Raw genomic sequence first — 23,536 nt, 5'->3', positions numbered from 1 at the left:
TACAGTGCTATGCGATATGACGCCGTGTAGTCTTGTAGAAGTTCACTGACGTTTCGGAGCATCGTATCACCAAATACAGGGTGGAAGGGTAAGCTGAGAATAAAACCAGTAAAATGAAAGCGATAGGTTCCTTCGAAACGACCGTGAACTTCTACCAAATTATCATAAATCAGAGTACAGTACTCATAATGGTCTGCCTACCTACCTACCTACCTACCTACCTATCTACCTACGGCTCTACAGCCTTCTGTTGGAACTAGGCCACTTTTCAGCTTCTTAATCCTATAAACAGCCGGTATGACTCCTTGGATGGAGGATCAGCCTGTCTCAAGGCCGCTACCCACACAAACACAGAATAAACGCACACAGACATCCATACCTTGAGTGGGATTCGAACCCACGATCCCAGCGTTCGAGCAAGCGAAGACAAGTAGGCCGCACACCGGCATGCGTCAAGACATATAACAGTCAAGAAACGATGTCTGCGACATGATGCAAAGAAAGGAGCACAGTTGAAACGAATGAGATTATGAAAACCACCGCACCCTGGTCTTGTTAGTCATGATGCTGACGAATGAAGCAAGACTGCGTCTTTTGCCTCATGTCTTGATGCTTGTCTTGACGCAGTTGGTGTGCGGCCGTCCTTATACCGAGCGGCCACTGTGATTGGCATTTTTCATGGTCAACGCCGTCGAAACTCTGATCACTTTCTCATCTTGTTAACTGGGGAACTTGAAGCGAAGCCGCGTTCTAAAGAGACACAGATGTCAGATACGAATTAGTCTGTTTTTTGTAAGTAGGCCACGAGAGAATTCCAGGTCTTTTACGTGGCTTCTAGAAAGTTCCCGTTATAGCTCGGCTTCGCTTCTCCGTCAGCGTGCGGTTCAGTCTCACTACGTCACCACGCAGCCTCGATGCCTCAGCTTTCCCCACTAAACAGGCACTCTCCTCTCACCCCTCACCCAACCTTGTGGTGGGGAGAGGTCAAGATAATAGTAAGTTTTTAATCTCAATTTATCTGATATAATTCTTCCCGGCCTGATTTAATCGTCCGGTCTGGAAACATCCGTCATATATATGTTTTAATTTATATATCAAAAACAAGAAAATTAGCGTGATTAAATGTGGCACAATGCAAATATTTTGGAACGGCAGAAACAAATCAAAATTTGATTGAGGAGGAAATTAAGAGGGGACTGAATTGGAGTAATGCTTGCTACCATTCAGTCCAGAACTTTTTGTCTTCTCGTCTGTTGTCTAAAAGCACAGAAATCAGAATATACAAAACTATAATTTTGCCTGTGGTTCTGTATGGGTGTGAAACTTCGTCTCTCACATTAAGGGAGGAACATAGACTGAGGGTGTTTTAGAACAGGGTGTTGAGGAGAATATTTGGCCCGAAGAGGGATGAAGTGACAGGAGGTTGGAGAAAACTGCATAATGAGAAGCTTCATAACTTGTACTCGTCTCCAAGTATAATTAGAATGATCAAGTCAAGGAGGATGAATGGGCAGGGCATGTAGCACGAATGGGGGAGACGAGGAATGCATATAAGATATCGGTGGGAAAGCCAGAAGGAAGGAGATCACTGGGAAGACCAAGGCGTACGTGAGTGGACAATATTAAATGGATCTTAGAGAGATAGAATGGGATGGTATGGATTGGATTGATGTGGCTCAGGATAGGGACCAGTGGAGGGCTCTTGTGAACACGGTAATAAACCTTCGGGTTCCATAAATTGTTGGGAAGTTTTTGAGTAGCTGCAGAATTGGCGGCTCCTCCAGAAGGGCTCAGGTCCATGAGTATACCTGTAACAGGCCGTGGAGGCCCATAGGATTCTGAGATGTTGAGGCTCCCACATTTTCTAGATAATCGTCTCACAGATGGCGACGAGGTTGTCAGTATGATTCATAATTTTGAAGTTAATTCTGAAAGGTCAACTCCGTCAAGCTGGAGGCGGCGGAGGAGAACACTCTGACAACATAAAATGGCGGTACGGAAATGTAGGAAATAGAAGTGGTACATTTTGTGGTTAAAACATTTGATCGGTTTTGGTTAGCTGTCGTTCAGAGAGTTTATAGCATCAACCCCGTTAATAGCTAACGGTTAATGAAGGTGGGTCAGGTATGTTTTCAGCCCAATAAATATGAAACGAGGCTGTGAGTGTTGTTAATGATTCCCTTCGGGTATTGAAAAGTTTGTGTCACACGACGCGATCGATGCCTGAAAGAAATGATGATTATAGGGTCTCTGACAAGTGGGGCACACCCGACATATCGAAACATGCGACGATCGTTCGTCCAATTCATTTACACGTACCATAAACAACGAATAGTAGATCGCAGATAACAGAATTGGAAAGAAGCACAGAGTGTATACATGTTTCAACCGCGTTCTTTTCAAATGTTCATATCTCTCACGAGACATGACAATCATCATAAGCGTGAAGTTGTCTCCCTGCTTAATTAATTAAGCACAATGCCATGAAGATGTATGGGGGAGTGGATATATAGCTTCTGACCTCCGCGCTTGATGGGAACGGTCAACATCACGCCTCGGCCGCTTTATCCCCGGGGAAATCCCCGCCAGAGATTGTTTGGATGATGTGAAGAGGAAATGTGCTGGGAATCGAAGTCAGACCGTCCAGCCCGTAGGCGTCAGACGCCCGTACACTTGACGTCACAACCCAGCAGAGAGGACTCCTCATAGTCACTTCTGTGAGGGATTCAAATATAATACACGGCTCCATTCTTTGTGAATTACTTTATAACTGTCAGTATCTGGATTGTACGGCGTCGACTGATGACTCAGGAGCTAGTGTTAGTGTTAGTGTTAGTGTTAGTGGGGTAACTTACACGAAAATTAACATTTTGAATTAATTCCGATATGCTGATTCCAAATCTGGACGCAATAATTTTCAGCCAAGTCAGAATTCCATTGTGTTGAATGTTGAACCAAAGCTGAGCGTTTTGTTTCAATTTATTTTGCATCTCCTTCTTGGCGTCCAGACACAATTTCCTGCGCATGATGAGGGGATAAGCTTTTGTTAGTGAATAAACGGTTAATCTGAACTGGGGCCCGTTACTTGTATCTTTCTTCTTCTTTTTCTTCCTCCTCCACTTCCCCCTCCTCCTCTTCTTCTTCTTCTTCTTATTCCTCCTCCTCCCCTCCCCCTCCTCCTCTTCTTCTTTTTCTATCCCTGAAACGCTTCGTTTCCAGTTTATTAATCTAAGACAGTCGGTAGGACTCCTTGGATGGGGGATCAACTCGTCACAAGGCCGTTACCTAACGCAAACACAGAGTAAACACAAAGACATCCATGCCTTGAGTGGGATTCGAACCCGTGATCCCAGCGTTCGAGCAAGCGAAGACAGTTCATGCCTTAGACCAGTGTTTCTCAATGGCCGGACCGCGACCGGTACCGGCCCTCGTCTTATATAAAAAAAAGACAGGTTGAGAACCTCTGCTTTAGACAGCGCGGCCCCTGTGATCGGCACTTGCACCATAGAGATATTACGACAAGAACTTGTGTCCCCTGGAGGACTCCCATCAAAAGCCACTTGATCCCAGCGGCTCCACAGTGTGGACTTCATTAATCTTTATGTATAGGTACTGTCCGCCTGAAGCATCATCCCTAGAGTAGGCAACCTTGTGGAAGAAAAGTCCCTGTGTATTCAACAGATCTCCGGCATGACGTTTTAGGTTCAGAAATCTAAAGGGAATAACTACCTAATTAACTGCATGGAGCTGAGCCCTTCTTGAAAAGCCGCCAATTATGCGGCTACTCAAGAACTTCCAAGCATTTTATGGAACCCGAAGGTTCATTACCTTGTTCACAAGAGCCCGCCACTGGACCCTATCCTAGGCCAGATCAGTCCAATCCATATCTAAGATCCATCTTAATATTATTCGGAAAATCCGTTTACGTCCGAGGCCCTTTGCGACGTTTCGTAACAATTTTTTTACGGTGAAGGGTTATTAGCTCCTCACCCAATCCCCAAGCAGGAGGATCGCCCCTTGTCGGCTGTCCAGAACTGCTTATTCGATATATTCACAGCTATCCTCCACATCTGGAGGCCAGCTCCATCCGCAACCTGAGAACGCGCCATTCTGTGGTGACAAGGGAAGGGACTAACAAACATGGAAAATGTAAGTTCAAATTGAGAGATAATATTAAAATGAACCTTAACGCAATAACAGTAGGGGGCTGTGGATAGAATTAATCTTGATCAGGATGGGGTCCAGCGGAGAGCTGTTTTAAACACATTTTATATATAATAGAAGAGATCCTACTTGGAAATAAAGAGGAATATATTATGTATGATTTCAGACTCTATTGTGAAGTGTAACTTCACAGAAGGCCTACACATAATAGGGTTGCATTTATAGTGTCGACTTCATTACTTACTGAGCATAAAATTTATTAATTAATGGAGCGTGCAGAATCAGATACAGATGTTCTCTTTCCTTATATTCTCTTAATTAGTGACGTCATGTCAATAGGTCGTCCTTGCATAGTAACAAAGTTACAGCCTAAATGAGCATGAATTTCGTGGCCCTTTATTTTAAGAAACCCCTCAACTAGGCTTACTTGCTTACTAAAGGAGCCGCCAATTTGCATCTACTGAATAATTTCCCAGCATTTTATGGAACCTGAAGGTTCATTACCGTGTTCACAAGAGCCCTCCACTGGTCCCTATCCTGAGCCAGATAAATCCAATTCAATCCATCCCATCCTATCTCCATTTTCATTAGCCTAGGTCGTTTATCCAGAGGATCCGTCCAGGTCCGAGGCTTTGTGTTCATTTCCGTAACTGGATAATTTTTTACGGTGAGTTAGCCCCACGCCCAAACCCCAAGCTGGAGGACCACCTCTTGTCGGATGTCCGCGACTGCTTATTCAGTATTCCCTCCATATCTGGAGGGCGTCTCCTCCATCCGCAGCCTGAGGGCGCGCCATGCCGTGGTGACAGGGGCCCACCTAACATGGCCTCAACTACGCTAATTCGCTTAAATATCTAAATTCTGTGTTGCAATTTGTTTCTTCTAATGAGATACTGGTTTTTCTTGAATCAGATAGCCTATAATAGGATTCTTGTATCAATAGTTTCTACAATGACCGTTCTCTAGTCAATAAAGAAAGAAGGAAAGGAAAACATGGGACTTAAACATGACGGAATTTTAATTCCAACGCTAGATTTGAAGTTTTCACGGCAGCGACCATTGAAGAGTACTATCTTCTGGGATCTGACGCCGTGTAGTCTCGTATAATTTTAAAGATACTTCGGAGGAACGTACTGACTCCATCATCAGAATCGAGGAATAGGTCAAGTGAAGAAAACAGCAAAAAGCAATCACACCCTGAACATAAAGATAAAAACATTCTTCTCGTGAAATTGAACTAGATTTAATTGGGGTCAACTTTTAAGAGAAGTTCAAACCGGTTCTATCCAAAATATCAACAACTTCAAATATACAAGGATATAATTTTTGTACAGGAACACTAATTGTTTCCAAGCAATGGTGCGGCTTATACCCGATCTCTCTAAACAAAACTAGAATTGTGGGCCGCCTTTAGAACAGGTTCAGCATTTCTGCCCCCCAATCTTTTCAGTCAGCAACTCAGCACTTTAACATCTTTCTTGCTGGTAGCAAAGATACCGTTTTAAGAGAAGCGATATAAATTAACAGACGTTTTCAATGCTTACTTAAACACTGAGAAAACTAAGTACTCGTATATGTTGCTGTGTCATCACCAAAATGCAGGGCAAAATCATGATATGAAGATAGGAAACAGATGTTTTGAAAATGTGGCACAGTTCAGATATTTGGGAACGGCTATAACAGATCGAATCCTGATTCAGGAGGAAATTAAGAGGAGATTGAACTCGGGTAATGCTTGCTACCATTCAGTCCAGAACCTTTTGTCTTCTCGTCTGCTGTCCANAGGAATGCGTATAGGATATTGGTGGGAGAGCCAGAAGGAAAGAGACTACAGGGAAGACCAAGGCGTAGGTGGGTGGACAATATTAGAATGGATCTTAGAGAGATAGAATGGGATGGGATTGATTGGATTGATCTGGCTCAGGATAGGGACCAGTGGAGGGCTCTTGTGAACACGGTAATAAACCTTCGGGTTCCATGAAATGCTGGGAAATTCTTGAGTAGCTGCAGAATTGGCGGCTCCTCCAGAAGAGCTCAGCTCCATGAGTAAGTAAGTAAGTTTCAGTACTTCCTTATGGAGCTGAGTCCTTCTGGAGGAGCCAAATCTGCAGCTACTCAAGAAAATCCCAGAATTTTATGAAACCCGAAGGCTCATTACCGTGTTCAAAAGGGTACTCCACTGGTCCCTCTCCTGAGCCAGATCAATCCAATCAATACCATCCCATCCTATCTCTCTAAGATCTATTTTAATATTGTCCCCCATCTACGTCTTGGTCTTCCCAATGGTCTCTTTCCTCCTGGCTTTCCCACCAATATCCTGTATGAATTCTTCTTCTCCCCAATTCGTGCTACATGCCCTGCCTACCTCATCCTCCTTGACTTGATCATTCTAATTATACTTGGAGAGTACAAGTTATGAAGCTCCTCATTGTGCAGTTTAGACGGGATACGGGTTAGAGTTCGATTCCCGGCAGTGCCAGATTTTTATGTTCTCTACAGCGTCCAGACCGGCTCTGGGACCCACTCAGCCTCCTATCCAATGGGTACCGAGGTCTCTTTCGCGGGAGTTAAAGTGGTCGGGACGTCAAGCTGACCACTCACCTCCATCAAGTGCCAAGGTCAAGAAAGGTGGAGCTATACCTCCATTCTCCCTTATGTCTTCACGACATAGTACTTAACTAATTAAACACAGGAACAACTTTTACTTTTTCTAGCTCTCCGTGGGTTTAAATCGCGCGCTCTTGACTCATGCTGACCTCTAGGGTGCATAATGAGTACTATCACTACTCCAATCTGCTCGCGACTTCAAGAATAGAAGACGAAACTGCGAGGAACTTTCTACTGGTGGTGAACAGACTATAACACTTCTCGGGTAGGGTTTTCGGTCCATTGATCCATCAGTTTCGCACGTTCGTTCAAAGAAATGAAGATCATCTCCATAACAACGAAATTTGTCACAGGTTTTATATCGTCAGGAAACGGTGTACCTCATTCGATATAGCGACTAGGCTATGGGTGGCGGACCATGTGATCGTGCTTCAATTCCCGGCAGAGGAAATATATTTTGTTGCTCTCCACAGCGTTCATGTCGGATCTTGGGTTCGGCCAGCGCCCTGCCCTGCATGTACCGGCGCCCCTTTCCTCAACTGCTCTTACCGCCCTGAAGAAACAGAGCACAGAGCAAGTTGGCTCAAGGGGCAATGCTTCAGACTTCTTTTCGAAAAATACCCAGTTCGAATCTCAGCTGATACGCTTACTATCCTGACTGTGATATCCCAAATTTTTTCCTCAGCCCCTTCGGGCAAATGCCGGGACAGCATCTGTAATCCAGCTCGATTCTGCCCACGCCCCTTCAGGTTAATTATCCCGTGTCACCCTTCCACATGACGGTATATGGTCTGAAGAACTGACAGCGCTGTTAAATAAAGCAAAGATACACAAAGCAACAAAACAAAACACTGTTTCACCATTACAAAGACCAAACGGTTAATGGAGTGTAGATATATTGCTGTTCATTCCCAGAATCATATTGTTGCTGGGCAACGGCCGCGAGAAGCAAATATATATAACGGCCATTACTAGATAACGGACCGGATACCGCGAAAGAGGAACGGTGTCTTCTGTGCGGTCCGTGCTGAGATGCTATAAGCAGGACAGTTAGTGGTTAGCCAGTCAGTCAGTAGAGTGGAGTGAGATGGTGAGTTAGAGGACTGCTGCAGTTCAGTAGTTGTCAGGTGTTGCTGTGAGATGTGGGTACCTGAGGCACACGGATAATTCGGGAACACGGAGGAAGGGAAAATTCCGCCATTCAAAGCCGCGACCGAGCAACGTCTAGTGACTGGACAATAACGTGTGTGTAAGAGTAAATTGTAGAGTGCAGTCACGCGCTGTACAGGGAGTCCAATAAATCCAATCACCAATACAAACGCCGCCTACAGTCAAACTGACACACATGACAATATGAAACACTTAAACAGGCTCTGCAGGCAACAAGCATAGACTTATGCTATATTGTGTATGTGTGTGTGTGTGTAAATGCAGAATTTCATTTTTCTCTAAACATCAGATAGGGGGACATCTGGTTCAATGAATATGTTTGTGTATCAGGGCATCATAAATTTTTAAAACCCCTGGGGTAGCCTTTTAAAGCGTAGCGGTTGCTATATGTAACGCCTCTTTTTACCTGGATATTCCTGTAGGCGCGTATAGCTGTTTAAGCCCTTTAAAATCCACTCCCATAGTCTTCCAGGTCCTTACAATAATGTACGGTGGCAGCAGGAACCTAAATAGCTTTACAGCCTCTCTACACCCACAGTAAGCTATAAAATGTTCCTGTACAGTCACGAAAAGTGCAGTTCTGCACACTGCTGCACGTCCCTATCAGGCTGTACGGTGGCAGCAGGAACCTAAATAGCTTTACAGACTCTCTGCACCTACAGTAAGCTATAAAATGTTCCTGTACAGTCACGAAAAATGCAGTTCTGCACACTGTTGGAGGGCCCTATCAGACTGTACAGTGGCAGCAGGAACCTAAATAGCTTTACAGTCTCTCTACACCTACAGTAAGCTATAAAATGTTCCTGTACAGTCACGAAAAGTGCAGTTCTGCACACTGCTGCACGTCCCTGTCAGGCTGTACGGTGGCAGCAGGAACCTAAATAGCTTTACAGCCTCTCTACACCTACAGTAAGCTATAAAATGTTCCTGTACAGTCATGAAATTTTGCTACATTTTCCAAAATCATGAATATGACTCACTGATTTGTTTAGAAGTCCATACGTATGCAGTGTAGTTCAAAAAACCGTAGGTTAACAGATGCAACCTACGAATTCTTTTCTATAACAAATAAATGAGGCGAAAAAAATTACTTAGGACACCTTCACTTGCTATTAATAACATCCCTCTATTCGTGCCCTCAAACTTGGCAACACCTACGTCCATAGAGGCAGTAAATGCTCCTAACGGTAAAAGGTGGATGATGACGGCTGAGAAACTGACAGACTTATACATTCGGTATGTGGCTTAACATTTCTGGTTTGCAGCAGCTGTTCCGAACTACTGGAGGGCCAGTGACAGTGACCTACTTGCAGTACTTATAGAGGCCACCGCCAGATCTGCCGAGCAAGGTAGAACCTAACGGCGACATTACTCAGGCTTCTCACTACAGGGCCGCGGGTTCAATTTTGGGTTACTTCACGTGTTATTCGTGAGGAAGGAAGTGGCGATGGGACAGGTCTTCGTCTGAGTTTCCTCGGGTTTCTCCCTGCATAAAGCAAGCAGCAAGAAATGTCATTGTTTACTGCCTGTTTCATTCTGGTTTCTTCCTAAGCTTACTTTTCAACCCTGATGATAGAGGCGACATATTCCTTCGAAACTTCGATTGACTTTCCTCGGACTACATGGCGTTACACCGCCGCAGTGAGAACCTCATATACTACAGCATCGTTTACTGTATACAAATATAAAATGATCATAAACTAAGAAAGATGGAATTTTATTATAAATATAAATTATATGCAAATGATTATTAGTTTTATATAATAATTCGTCTCTTCAAAGCCTCGTGGAAGGCCGTGCCATAGCTTAGGCGGTTAGTAGCCGGGTTTCCACTGCGGTGGCCCGGGTTAGAACCCAGGTCACGTCATGTGGGATTTGTGGTGGACAAAGTGGCGCTGAGGCAGGATTTCTCCGAGTACTTCGATTTCCCCTACCAATCTTCTTTCCACCACATTCTCCATTATCATAATCACCCGGGACAGGCTACAGTAGGGCAATCAATGGCCGCCGTGCCGAGTGGACCCAGTTGGACTCAACCCCCCCCCCACTATGCGAATTTAAAAAAATAATTACTCAGGTACTCTCCTGATATCGTGGAAGGGCTAGTTCGAACCGAGCACCTCCAAAAGACGGCCTGCAACTGCTACAGCTACAGCTACAGCGACATGATGTGTCCTTCGTAATGAGTTTTCACTTAAGCCAGTTTTACCCGGTACTATAAATATGCCTAATTTATGAAGGTCTGGCGATTCTGCTTGGCGTAATAAAATGCAAGGAGTGTGGGAGAAATATGGAAATCAATTCAGTGGTTAGGTATGCAGCATACATAACAGAAATCGGCGTCCTTCACCCAAATAGTCGACTACTAAAACAAGGGGTTAACAACGGATGGTAAACATAGAGACCGTTACTATAACTGCAAGATGAGAAGTGTGTTCAGGCCGCTTTGTGGTCATACCGCCTCTGTGGTTTAATGGTCAGAGTTCCTGGCTACAGACCCAGAGGTCCCGGGTTCGATTCCCAGCGCTACCAGATTTTCTGAGAAGTAATGGGTCTGGAACGTGGTCTACTCAGCCTGGTGATGATAACTGAGGAGCTATTTCAATGAAATAGCAGCTCCGGTCTAGAAAACCGAAATTAACGGCCGTGGAGATTCCTTGGACTGACCACGCGACACCCTCTATCCGCTAAAGTTGGCACTAACTTCGCCGACAAGAGGCGGTCGCTCGGTCGGTATAGTTCACTTGCGGATTAAAACCACGGGGTTTGTTTGTTTTTGTTTGTCTTCAGGGTTGATAAATTCCTCCGAAACGTCGGTTATATTAGGTTTTCACAGCATTGACTATGAAGAGTACAATATTTTGGGGCAATGACGCCTCTTACATTTATTTACTCCTTATTGCTGGTGTCTTGCTTGGTTTATTCTTCGACCCTGAAGATGAAGGGAAAATATTGCTCTGAAACTTCGGTGGACTTCTGCGGAACATCTCAGAAAACAGGGGTGATAACCTCAGATCTAGCATTGTCTCACTGGTGGTCACCTCACATGTTCCTTAAACTGACCATTCAGCTCTTATCTAAACCATTCTGAAATTAACAGCCGCTAGAATACCAACATATACTAACATCCAATCACAAAATGACTACAAAAGTTTTACTTTTTAAATAAAAATTAAAAAATTAAATCCATCCCCGTAAGAGGCCGTGGAGGCACACAGGGTTCTGAGGCATCGAGGCTCCCACATTTTGTAGACAATCGGCTCACAGATGGCGGTGAGTTCGTCAACCTTATGCACCCCACAGGAATATTCCTGGTACTCATTTCTGTTACAGGCAGAGTCGAACACAGCGTCATAGTGCGGCTGGAAGGGTTAGGTCAATTGAAAAAATCCAATGATCTCATCGGGAATCCAACCCGCGATCTTCCGTCTTGCAGCACTGTGAATACAGCTGGGCAGATATTTGCAATGAATAGCATTACCCACGTTAGTTAAGTTTTAGCGATTTGCATCACAGATGCAAACAAAACATAAACAGAGTCATAGGCTACATGGATAGCCAAGTTAAAATATTTATGTTAGGTACAAAAATAAATGAAATTCAAATTCAACAACACGCAAAAGTTATCGTAAAGTTGTTCCTAAAAGTTGAGAATACAACCCTCTGGGATTTGACTCCGTATAGTCTGGTAGAAGTTCTGGAGGTTTTAGAAGGAACGTACTGCCTCCATCTTCAGGGTCGAAGATATGCTACGTAAGCAGTGAGCAAGCAGCAGGCAGATGAGATCGGTATGTTCCCTTGGAAACGTCGTTGCACTTAACAGAACTACACAACACCACATCCCAGAAATTGGTTCATTCACGGTCACCGCTGTGGTAACCTTTCCTAGATTTATTTGTATTTTTATATTTCATTTAGTGAACTATACACCAGACGAAGAAAATAATAAATATGTATATTAAAATAATAAAACGTCAAATTTATTACTTCCTTATAAATGCATCAGAGGCTTCGTTACTGTGTTTATGCTGATAAATTGTACAAAAACTTAACCATTACCAAAATAAGGCATACGTTTCATTTTAAGGGCTATGTTCTTATAAGTAGATTCTAAACCCAGTAATTCTGTGTGTAAATTCTTGTACTTCATAATGAATATACTCACTTTTATTTTGTCGTAAGTGGTTGATAATTCTAAATGGTGCACGAAGGGGTTTATCAGATCTGGTGGAACTGGTAATTCCTCTGCTGTGTGCACTTTTCCATTCATGTTGCAACGAGTTATAAAAACAGGATTTTTACAGAAAATGTTAATTTAACATAATTTCTTTTGCGAGTCACAGAGTAGTCACACACCCGTAACCCACTTCCTACTCCACGCGCTGTACCGACACAAATGCATTCTTAATTTTCCGCTATGACAGAAGTAGACGAAGTAGACACTGTATTGATTCTCAGACTGTTCTATAGATGTCGCTAGTGCATACAACGTGAAACCTGTAATGAACCAGATGGTGCAGGGCGTGCAGGGTATTGCAGGTTCTTCAACATGACAAATTCAATTGCACAGCCTCTGAAAATTTTCTTTTGGAACAAGAACGCCTTTGGTAAATGAAATTGCCCAATAAGTACTTGTATTTGTAAATATATATTAAAGAAAATTATTGATAGATGTTATTGTTTAGGAACGTTGTTATATTAAATGTTTTTATGTAAGCATGGTATTGCTTGTGGCGATGAATATGCCCTCTGATGAAGAGATTAGGAAACACAATATAGCCGTTGTCGAAATACGGAGGAGTGTAAATGAGAAGATAGAGAGCATGCGGAAGTTCTGTGCGTTGTAGCGTGTGTGGTATTTTGTGCAGGACATTATTAGGAAGATTCGTGTATATTGTATAATACATAGTTGAGCATGGAAGATGTAATGAAATCGTTACAGACATTTTTTTCATATCTTGATAAACATAACCTCAAATGGCATGACAATGTTCAGAAGGCTGCTAAACCCCTCAGTGGCCTTTGCAACCAATCAGAACAACTCAGATTGGTGAAGATGTAAGTTTTGTGTCAGTTACAGAATCTGAATTTTTTTTTATTTACCGTAATTAGTATGCCTATAATTGTACTTTTCAGGTATGAAGATGCTGAAGATAGTGAACTTCCAAATATTAAAAGCAGACTTATTTCAAAGATTAAATTGGGTCTGGAAGAGGAATTATCTATACTGAAGAATATATTGTGAGTATACATATGAGACATGCAGTGTAATTATTGTCATTGCTGCACATTTCAACATAGTCTCCACAGAAATGGAAATACTTTTCATATTGGGGGACAGATTTCGTATACCCTGTTTCGTTAGTTCCTATAGACAGGCAAGGTTGTACCTCAGCTGTAATAACCTTGAAAATGTGAGCTGCGGTATTTACTGGAACTGAATGGTTCCAGACTCTGCAATTGGCAAGGCAAAACAAACTCATTTGTCTGCTCATCTGTGCTGGATGAAAAATGAAGACTGGATGCAGAGATATTTTGATGTTTTATTAATATTGAGTCCTACTCTCTCTTTTTTATTTTTATTCAGCTGTCAGACACTAAATACTATCTTGTATGCACATCATATATGATAAAAGAAAGTATACTGCATGTCGGGACACATGGTAACATGGTTGAGGCACTATGCTAAGCCAGAAGGTTGTGGTTTCGATTGCCGATGAGGACATTCAAATTTTCAATTGACGTAATCTTTCCAGCCACACTATGGCTCCGCTGTCAAATCAGCCTCTAACAGAAATGAGTACCAGGAAGATTCCTGGAGGGTAAAGGGCAGTCAAATGGTGCATAGGGCTGACAACCTCACCGCCATCTGTGAGCTGATTGTGTAGAAAATGTGGGAGCCTCAACATCTCACATCCCTATGGGCCTTCACAGGCTTTTACAGGGGTAGCTTTACCTTTTATACCGAATGTCACTTATGTTGTGATGGTAAGTAAGTAGGGAGAAACTGCAGTGATGTAGGTAGGTGCAGTTTATCTTTTGGAGAAATATCTGACCAGCAGAATTTTTTGTCCGATTGATGAACTGATTCCTGATGATTAGTATCTGATTCCTCATGGTGCTTAGGCACAGGGGAGGCTTTATCTTTCACCTTTCAGAATCCTGAAGTAAGGTGTGCATTTTATTTACTCACATGTGATCCTGTTGTATCATTGGACACTAATCCATTCAATTCATATAAAACCTGACATTTCAGAAAAGAATGTCAGGCATGCAACAGGGAGCTGAAGCAGAAGTTGGTGGCCGTGGAACGGAAGTGTGAGACTGTAGAGACTCTGGCATTGTTGCGAGGCACTGCAACTCACCCAGCCCCTTGCCTAATGCTGGAGTGGGCGCAGGATGCTTGGAGAATCTACCACACATTGTATCCTTTTTTTTTTTAACTTACTTGCTGCCAAAATGGCAGATTGTTTTGGGGAGGATTTCTCTTTTGTCAGCTCCATGACATTAACAATAGTTACCCTTCGTTCACCTCATCTGGTACTCTTGCTTATTTGCTTTCCATAACTTCTGTACCCTTCCCTGTATCCTCACAGTGTCTGACGTATGGTTTATATATATGACCCTCTGTACCACCTGAAAACTGCTATAATCTACAATAATTCTGAGCCATGGAGCTCATTCAAATAAGTGACTGGATAGAAGCTGGACGAGTGGAGTTTGATTCTGTGCAGGCCTGGACGTTTTATCCGCCACATTCAGACCAACTCTGAAGGGGCCAACAATTTCCTGACCTTCGAGTGACTTTTCTTGGGTGTAAAGTGGCTGGAGCATGAAGCTAACTTCTCCACGTAAAGCTGGATTTTATATCAAGCAGTTGGACCAATGCTGGACACAGTTTGTGACCCTGAACTTATTAGGGCATTTCAGAGAGCCTTGACTGTAACGCTAGAGCGAAGACCCTCCTGACTAAGGCCTGCACGATATCTATCGACTCTGAACGTCCAGGTCCAAAATTCATTATTTAGTATCGAGCCACGGTTTGGCATTAACAGAGTATTTGATAAGAGGATTCCTGTTCCATATTCTCTGCACGTGAAACTTTCTGGGAGGCACATCTCAGTGTACAGTGGGCAGTTGGCAACATTGCACTAGCCCACATTTTTTCCTATCCAAGGCCATTTGATATTGTCCATGAGTGGACTCCCAGTTGTGTTTGTGTTTATTGGCCCACTTGGCAGCTTGTTTCTGACAGGCCATAGACTGGTTCAGGTTCTATAAATGGATCATCAGATCCAGTTTTTGCCAGCTGGTCAGTGATCTGACACCGACATGACCAGTGCTTGCCTTATGTTCACCCAGTTTCATTACGGATTGATGGCAGTCCCAAACCAGTTTTAATTTTGTCTAATAATTATGGAATGCAGTTGAGACACTGTGCTACAAGCCAGAAGGTTGAGGTTTCGCTTCCCAATGAGGTCACTGGATTCTTCAGTTGACCTAATCCCTCCAGCTGCACTATGGCCCTGGGGTGGACTCAGCCTCTAACAGATATGAGTATCAGGAATCTTTGTGGGGGGGTAAAAGGCAGCCGGCATGTAAGGCTGACGACCTCACCGCCATCTGTGAGCCAACTGTCTAGAAAAGTGGGAACCTCAACGTCTCACAAGCGTATGGGCCTGCACGGCCTGTTACAGGAATAGCTTTACCTTTTACCTTTGTTCACAGACTGGCTGTCTGACAAAATAAAGATGTTTCTAGTCTCATGATCTTTCAGTTATTTCACAATTCTGCATGAACTGCTTAGGTTGTTAGTTTTGAGGTTTGATAGCACTCAAACTTCCATGAGTGTTCAGGCTGTGGTCTTCTGGACATGACACCCCATAGTCTCCTGCCGAGGTCATCAAGTGTTAAACCAAGTATGGGAGAAAGCAATTGTGGCCTGCTTAGAGGAAATATTGAGGCAGTACAACTAATGAAATTTACTTCTGCGTAAATATCATATAAACCCTTATATAAGGTGACCACAAGGGCCACGCCATAGCTCAAGTGGTTAGTCGCTGGCTTCCCACCACGGCAGTCCGGATTCAATCGCAGGTCTGGTTAAGTGGGATTTGTGGTGGACAAAGTGGCGCTGTGGAAGGTTTTCTCTGAGTACTTCAGTTTCCCCTGCCAATCCTCGTTCCACCAATTTCTCAACAATCACCCTCATCTATCATCTGGGGCTGGCACAAGAGGCCAGAAGTGGCCGCAGTACAAGGGACTTAGTCCCACCCCACTAGTAATAAAAAAAATAAGGTGACCAAAAAGTTTTACTATGAGGAAACAAGGTTTTATTTTCACAAAATAATACACTAATCACAAGAATTTATACCTGATGAGTACAAAATTATGTATATGTTTTATTGAAATTGTTGGACAAAGCTTGTAAATCTAGCAGTAACGCTCTTGATGTGTATTCATGAGGTGCTTGGTTTGAATCTCAGCCATGACATCAGTGACCCTGTGTGAGGCTCCTTGTGGTTTTCTCATTTTCTCCATACAGGTTACGACAGTATGTCAGTTGAGCCATAACTGCTTTCTTTGAAATCGTTTTCAATTCATTATTTATTTGTCACTCTGTCATTCGCATCTACATAACACAGCTGCGACAGCATCATAAAATAACCCATAAGAAAATGCTGGTCATTACTTGTCATAATGTTCCTTGACTCCAGGGGAGCTATTTTCAGATCAGTGGTGCTTTAAGGTGTCTGAACTACGAAGACGAGGATTCTGTTCTAAGGTTTCAGAAAGCCTTCGAAGAAGATGCTGGAATGAAGTGCCATATTCAGAGTAAGTGTATGAATGATGAATTGAAAGGCTGGTCGAGGTCTTACAACACTCAACAAGGATTCAATGGTTGAACTTGAGATTTGCAAATCGAGACCTTGTGACAGTCACCGGGGTTCAGCAGCTGAACTCCAAAGTATTGGGACTCCCAGTAGTTCTTCTGTATGTTCAGAGTTATTTGTGAAATGGATGAGGCAGCCCAGCAATTTTTACCTAAGTCTTCGAGATCTCTCTTACCTCACTGACTTTTCGTTGTTTTCTTCAGCACCACAGTACTACATCAATTAGCCAATGGCCACTTTCTTCCAGATCTTTTCCAGTTCATCAGTCCCCCACCACTAGCACTGCAGTCTACTTACTGACAGTGTCTGCACAGTAACCCTCAAGAAGAATTTTGTCGTCTGTACAAAATGGTGAGTTCATTTACATAAAAGCCTCATCAAATATTTATATTCATTATTTATTTGCAGGAATGTCAGCATATACAAAGTTCCTTGTAGAAGGATCCTGACTTCCATCTGGAACGGCCTCAAGTGAAAATTTCAGAGGATGAAAACGATGTGCCTGCTTATACAATACTTTGTATGTTGATGTGTAATTCATTGGATTTTGTGATGTCCAAGTTTACAAAGAATGAGGTAAATTGAGTTCATAACTAATATTTATCATAAAGGCCACACCATAGCTCAAGCGGTTAGTCGCTGGCTTCCCAAAGCAGCAACCTGGGTTAGAGCCTGGGTCTGATCAAGTGGGATTTGTGGTGGACAAAGTGGCGCTGGGGTGGGTTTTCTCCGAGTACTTCGGTTTCCCCTGCCAATCTTCATTCCACCAAATTCTCCATCATCATAATCACCTGGGGCAGGCTACAATAGGCCAATCAGTGGCCGCCGTGCCGAGTGGACCCAACTGGACTCCAACCCCCCACTAAGTGAATTAAAAAAAAATTGTAAGTTTTGAGGTTTTCACGGCGATGACAATGAAGAAAGTCATCTTCTGGGTTTAGGCACCGTGTATTCTTCGTTTCAGCTGACGTTTCGGAGGAACGTAGCGCCTCCATCTTCAGAGCAGTTGAATGGCTTGGAATGCGGAGAGCAGTAGCTGTAGTGATAGGATGTGAAAGTCGCAGCGACGGTGCCTAAACCCAGAAGACGACTTTCTTAAAAAAAAAAATTATTTGAAAAAAAGATTTTTCATAGTTTTTCATCGGTGAATGTATGGATTATACTTTAATGTAATTTGTGTTCCTGTACACAATTTTCATATTTACAGGTTGTACTGGAGATGATGCTGTAGACTTGTACCCAGTAGAGGCACAGTTTGAGTGTTGGCCGGGACATCGGCTATCCTGACTAAGTTCTTTGTTGATTTCCTCAGTCCCTCCAGGCAAATGCCGGCATTCTATCTCGATTGGGCCATGACCACATCCTTCCAAATCCTTTCCAGTTCATCATTCCACCGTTCTATGCTATATAGCTCAGATATTGTAGGTACAGTGATACAAGGTGCCAGAAATTGCTCATTTTCCAGTACACAAAAAATCATCAAAACATCATCACTGTGTATTACCGCCATTAAAGCCGGGTCCCTTTCTTTACCCCTTCTCCTTGAGTCTCATGACCACTCAGCTTTTAAATTACCCACATAACCAAACCTCTTCCTGAAGCTGGAGGCAGTTTGATCTTTCAATATGACGGTGTCTGCCAGCGGAAATACATGATCTCAACTTGGAAGATGCCAGTAATATTGTATTTTAGCTTTATATTGTGTGTGGAATATTTTATTCAGTTTCTGTCTCACAATGTATGTATAAATGTAAGCTAATTATATGCTTTGTACAGTACGATTTTGATTGTTATTAATAGTGATATTGTATTTTAGTGTCATATTATGTATAGAATATTTTTTTAGTTTCATTCTCACAGTATATGCATAATTCTAAGATAATTATATGCTTTTTACACTACTCTACACTAGTATAGAAACTGTATAGTTATCTTAGAAGATATTTTGATTGAAATGTCACTTATGAATGATTCAGGTGTAATTCTTCTGTCCATGTAATTAAAAATACTGTATGAGGACATACAAGTTTTCAGTTTTTTTTTCGTTTGAAATGAAGACATAACATAGGAATTTGTTCAGTAAGTTTTATTTATGATATTTAGCTTGCAACCTAAAACAGAGGTTTGCAAATTTAATTTGCACCTTATGCCAAAAAATACAATAGGCTGGATGGGGCCCGATGGCTGCTCTGCAATCTGTCTTTCTTTCGTACCAGAAATCTAACCGCCGTCATAAGTCGGTGTGACTAGTCATACTGACCACTCTGTATCTGCTTTAAACTGATGATTCAAATGCTAAAAGTACAAGAATATAATGAGTAGTTGGGTTTAGGCACTATGCTACAAGCTGGAAGGTCTCGGGTTCGGTTCCCGATGTAGTCATTGGATTTTTCAATTTACCTAAACTTTACAGTCACACTATGGCCCTGGTGTTGAGTCAGTCTCTAACAGAAATGAGTACCAGGAATCTTCCTGGGGGTAAAGGGCGGCCAGCGTGTAAGGCTGGCAGCCTTACCACCATCTGTGAACTGATTGTCTAGAAAATGTGGGAACCTCGACGTCTCACAACCCTATGGGCCTCCACGGCCTGTTACAGGGATAGCTTTAACGTTTTTTCTTTACTTTTAACGAGTACTAAAATATGGAACGTTATGTATCAGGCATTGATAATGATATATTTTGAAAATTTAATAAGTATGCATTAATGGAAGACGTTGCATCGCTTGTTGTTAAGGGCGAATTTCCCGTATTTGATGCAGCAGTTGAACATTCTGTATAATAATTTGATGGAGATTTCGCGCATTTCGTAAAGTAAACAGTTCTGGACACACACCATACAGGTAGAGCTGAGTTTCTCAAATTCAAGAAGTAACCAATAATGGTACGAGTATATACCGTGTCATACTGATGTAGTGCCAGTCGAATTTCTCTAGTGTAGTAAGTAAACAAAGCCTATCACAGGGGCCGTGCTGCCTAAGGCATGAAATGATTTCGCTCGAATCCTACTCGAGGCATGGATGTCGATCTGCATTTATTCAGTATTTGTGTCATCTTATGTAGGCAGTGACCGTGTGACGGCCTGATCATCCGTCCAAGGAGTCCTACCGACTGTGTGTAAGATTTGAATTTCAGAATTATTTAATTCTGAATGGGCATATGCCAGAAGCACAGAGAATTATTGGGTTTTTGGACCTTTTCCATCGTCCGGTATTCTAGAGAATAGAAAACACGACGTTACGGATTTTGGATCTGTTTCCGTCTACAGGTGAAAGAGGTAAAGGAGGAAAGACCTACTCAGTTGGACCTTTTAGAAAGAGGTAATCACAGTTACTGGATTAGCTCTTTCTAAGGGGCCGAACTGAGTAGGTGTCATCTCCCCACCCTCACCTGAGGACCGAAACGTCGTGTTTTGTATTCTCTAGAATACCGGATGGTGGGGGGGACCAATAATTCTGTGTGCTATACATCGACAGAATCCTTTACAATTTATATGCCAGAAAGCGTAATCCGTCATGATAAAATAATATTTATTAATTATGAACACCCTGTATAGCATTGATAGGGATCAGTTTCACACATTTAGTAAGTAATCAATTATGAACGAACTGTGTTGAATTTCATGCAGTTTATAAGTGACCAATTACATTCTGTGTAAGACTGATGTAGGTGAACTCCCCAAATTTAATGTAGGGCCTGTAGCGAGTTACGTAACGGTCTATATAACGTATTGATACGTAGTGTGTTGCGGGTGGCGAACTACCGCGCAGACGGTTCGCTGGTGATGTGCGCGGTGCAATCCCACGGTATTGATTCTCAGATGACGACTCCGGCGGCGGTAATGTCAGTGGCAGTAGCGACGCCCGGCGTCCACTGTGAGAACTTGGCGCTTAGAGCGCGGGTGTTGCTCTTAAGCTGCCGTCGCCGAACAGCCTTTTTGTGCATTGTGTCCGCAGGTTTCGGACTGGTGGTACCGTCCGGACATCTCCGCTCACCAACACAGGTGAGTTCACTTCTGTGACCTCTAAGCGAATTAGGAGACGCAGAAAGGTAACGCGTCAGCGGAATTACCATTTTTGGTACCCTTACATTATTTAGTCTTATTCAGTAACGAACTTGATGCATCTATTTCCTGTTCTAAATAGTCATCGTACATACTGTGAAATATCCATTTTAATTGCAATGAGATGTGTGTAAGTTTTGAGATCTTCTCTGCTCTGATTCTTGTCTTCTGGGTCATGTGCACCTTAGAAGAACCATTTTACGATCCGTCTTATTTGTCCTTACTACCCGCCAGTTGGGTCTTATGACCAGTTTCCTTGCAATCTGTCTACATAACGACCAATTTTCTTAACCAACACGATTCCTGAAGATGGAGGCAGCATGTTCTTCCGAAACCTCGATATCTACTATGTAATGTCACAACCCAGAAGGTCGGAATCATTAATTTTGATTTATGAAGTGTATGTTGCCCGAAATAATTAAGAGACAGTTTAGATTAGAGGATTTACCTTTAATGGCACTACCCACATTTATGCAGAAACTTTATGGGTATTGATGTTTAGTGAGATTTCTGAGATTCAATGACAACTATAGTATGGTCATGTAGCTACATAAATAATGAAAAGTTTGTCTTATGCGAGACTTCTGGTTCTCACAGCGGTGACTATCAAAATAGCTGTATTCTGGAACCTAACGCTGCGTAAAATAGTAGGTGTTGTGTGTAAACATCTACCAGGCTTCAAGGCATCACGTCTCAGAAGACATTTCTTTAGGGGTGAATATGTAGACGGGGTATGGATTGACTGTTGGATTTATTGGCCAATTTTCACACACCACTTGGAATTACAAGTAATTACAGCGCTACCGCTGATTTCTCAATTCACAAATTACCGCTGCAAACAGTCGTCTCCAGCCTTCAGCGTCTTCAACAACCGTTTCCTAGCAACGGCTTCTAACAGTGGAGATTCTTCAGCTCTCCGCTTTCAGGTTCTTCCTGTCCGTCGAATATCCCGCAACCGAACTCTCAGTTATCAATTATAGCGATATCTCTTTTCAGACTTCCTTGCAGAGGAACTGCCAAACCTCAACTAACTGGCTTGCCCCAGGTGTCTTCTTTATACTTCTCGGCGCGGACCGTATTAAAAACACCGTTCTATTGTTGCATGCGGGTTCGTCTTCCGCGGGAACGTGTTTACCGAGCCGTTGCTCAGAAAAGGCCGCCTGTTTATTCGCCTATTGTGTAACAGCGGCTGTACTCATTGTTTGTTTCAAGGTATTTTTTCCCCAGCAACTGGTCTATACGCCAGAATATTTCTAAATATGTGGGGCTGTGTATATCCCCTCATAAAAACTAAAGGAACGCAGAGAATATTTTGAATTTACAAAATGTTCTACACTCAGAACTACTGTAAAAAGAAAATATAAATCTCCCTGGATTTCCCCATACTCAATTATGAAGACGTCATGAGGACGTATGGAGGAAATGGTCGTATATCTCCACGCATTCCTGACCTAGCCACTGATGGAGGTGAATGGTCAGTTTCGCGCCCCAGCCGCCTTACCTTAACACTGAGGAAGTGGCCTTCGTTAAAGTTATCCCTGTACTTACTTTATTACGCACCAGTATAATTACGTATGTTGGCGTGGAGATATTGTGGTTTAATCACTTTAATAAGATTTGACGAGGAGTAGAAATTATGCAGTTCTCTCCAGCATCCTGTTACTTCACACCCCTTAGATCCAAACATTCTTCTCAGCTCCATTTTCACAAGCACCCTCAGTATATGTTCGTGTCTTAATGAGAGAGACCAAGATCCACACCAACACAAAGCTACAGGCATATTTATAATTTACGTTTCTAAGCAGCAGACGGAAAGACAGAACAGTATGAACTCCATGAATTTACTCTTCTCGCAATTGAAGTTTCTATGTTTCTAACTTCAGAACGTTTAGAAACCTTAAGTTTCCTCTTGTACTAACTTGAAAACCGTTTAAAGCTTTCGAATTATAAATTGGGCTGAAACATTGCGGAAAAAGGAAACAGAATTTTAAAACGAAAGTAAATAAGTTAGGGAAAGAGAGGCGGTTGGGAGAGTGCAGGACAACGGGACTTCAATTGTGTGCATTATAAACCTGCAGCAACGAACAGAGGGTGGAGGGACAAGGGGATTTGTAGTTTAAATTGAAGAAAAGAAAACGCGTTGATTAGCGTTGTGGCCTTATAAATGGCCGGAAATTTCTTGAGCGGCTGAGAGAATATCGGCTTTGAAAGAAGTATTATGTTTCATTCTGTTGACTCGGGGTGGCTCACAAGTTTCAATTGCCCCAATCATTCAGACCACTGCTGGGTCCAATGTCCTCCCTCCATGTCGCCAGGCCCCTTCAGAGAGCCCTATTCTCAATGCAGGAGTTAAAATCTTTTTGATTCAGGAACCCTTTATATGTGTAGGTAAAAGTTAAATTTGTCCTTATGAAGACGTATAGAGGAGTGGAGGCATAGCTCCATCATTCTTGACTTCAGCACTAGCCGGATGTTAGTGATCAGCTTCACGCTCCGGTCGCTTTACTTCTAGGGAAAGAGCCCCCGGTAGCCATCAAATAGGAGGCCGGGTGGACCCCACTGCCTGTCTTGACGCTATGGAGAAAACTAGAACCCTTGCTCCTGCCTGGAATCGAAACTAGGCCGTTTAGCCCTTAGCCCA

At 42.8% G+C, this 23,536-nt stretch overlaps 3 protein-coding genes across 9 annotated transcripts in view; 2 read left to right on the top strand and 1 right to left on the bottom strand.

The window, feature by feature from the left end:
• Positions 1 to 12,354, bottom strand: part of LOC111872410 (lysophosphatidylcholine acyltransferase) — a 73,061-nt gene extending 60,707 nt beyond the window's left edge. For both annotated transcript variants that reach the window (XM_023866282.2, XM_023866283.2), the window contains exon 1: positions 12,107 to 12,354. In XM_023866282.2, the coding sequence (XP_023722050.1) occupies positions 12,107 to 12,211 (105 nt within the window). In that variant the 5' untranslated portion in view covers positions 12,212 to 12,354. The remainder of the gene's footprint in view (positions 1 to 12,106) is intronic.
• Positions 12,355 to 12,523: 169 nt separating this feature from the next.
• On the top strand, positions 12,524 to 18,858 carry LOC111872438. 6 transcript variants are annotated; one of them, XR_002844228.2, is made up of 6 exons: positions 12,524 to 12,999; positions 13,078 to 13,182; positions 14,198 to 14,365; positions 16,664 to 16,776; positions 17,083 to 17,186; positions 18,043 to 18,858. XR_002844228.2 is itself a non-coding variant. In XM_023866363.2 (5 exons), the coding sequence occupies exons 1-5, from the start codon at positions 12,857 to 12,859 to the stop codon at positions 18,120 to 18,122; spliced, it is 609 nt and encodes a 202-aa protein (XP_023722131.1). In that variant the 5' UTR covers positions 12,524 to 12,856; the 3' UTR covers positions 18,123 to 18,858. The 6 variants fall into 6 exon arrangements, 3 of the variants coding, with proteins under 3 accessions (XP_023722131.1, XP_023722132.1, XP_023722134.1); XR_004513906.1 differs by having other exon boundaries at positions 17,083 to 17,355; XR_004513905.1 differs by having other exon boundaries at positions 17,083 to 17,411.
• Positions 18,859 to 20,722: 1,864 nt separating this feature from the next.
• LOC111872381 (sodium-dependent neutral amino acid transporter B(0)AT3) overlaps positions 20,723 to 23,536 on the top strand; it is a 55,181-nt gene continuing 52,367 nt past the window's right edge. The window contains exon 1 of the mRNA XM_023866201.2: positions 20,723 to 20,835. The gene's annotated coding sequence lies outside the window, so the exon portion shown is untranslated. The remainder of the gene's footprint in view (positions 20,836 to 23,536) is intronic.

This window comes from Cryptotermes secundus, unplaced genomic scaffold (assembly GCF_002891405.2).
Source record: "Cryptotermes secundus unplaced genomic scaffold, Csec_1.0 scaffold247, whole genome shotgun sequence".
Lineage (NCBI taxonomy): Eukaryota > Metazoa > Arthropoda > Insecta > Blattodea > Kalotermitidae > Cryptotermes > Cryptotermes secundus.
Note: the sequence above shows the minus strand (reverse complement) of the source record. Positions and strands in the feature narration are given on the sequence as shown.

Coding starts and splice junctions, on each gene's coding strand:
- LOC111872438 (XM_023866363.2), top strand. CDS start 12,857: ATGGAAGATGTAATGAAATCGTTACAGACATTTTTTTCATATCTTGAT. Junction 13,183..14,197: donor TCTATACTGAAGAATATATT/GTGAGTATACAT, acceptor CTGACATTTCAG/AAAAGAATGTCAGGCATGCA. Junction 14,366..16,663: donor TGGAGAATCTACCACACATT/GTATCCTTTTTT, acceptor ACTCCAGGGGAG/CTATTTTCAGATCAGTGGTG.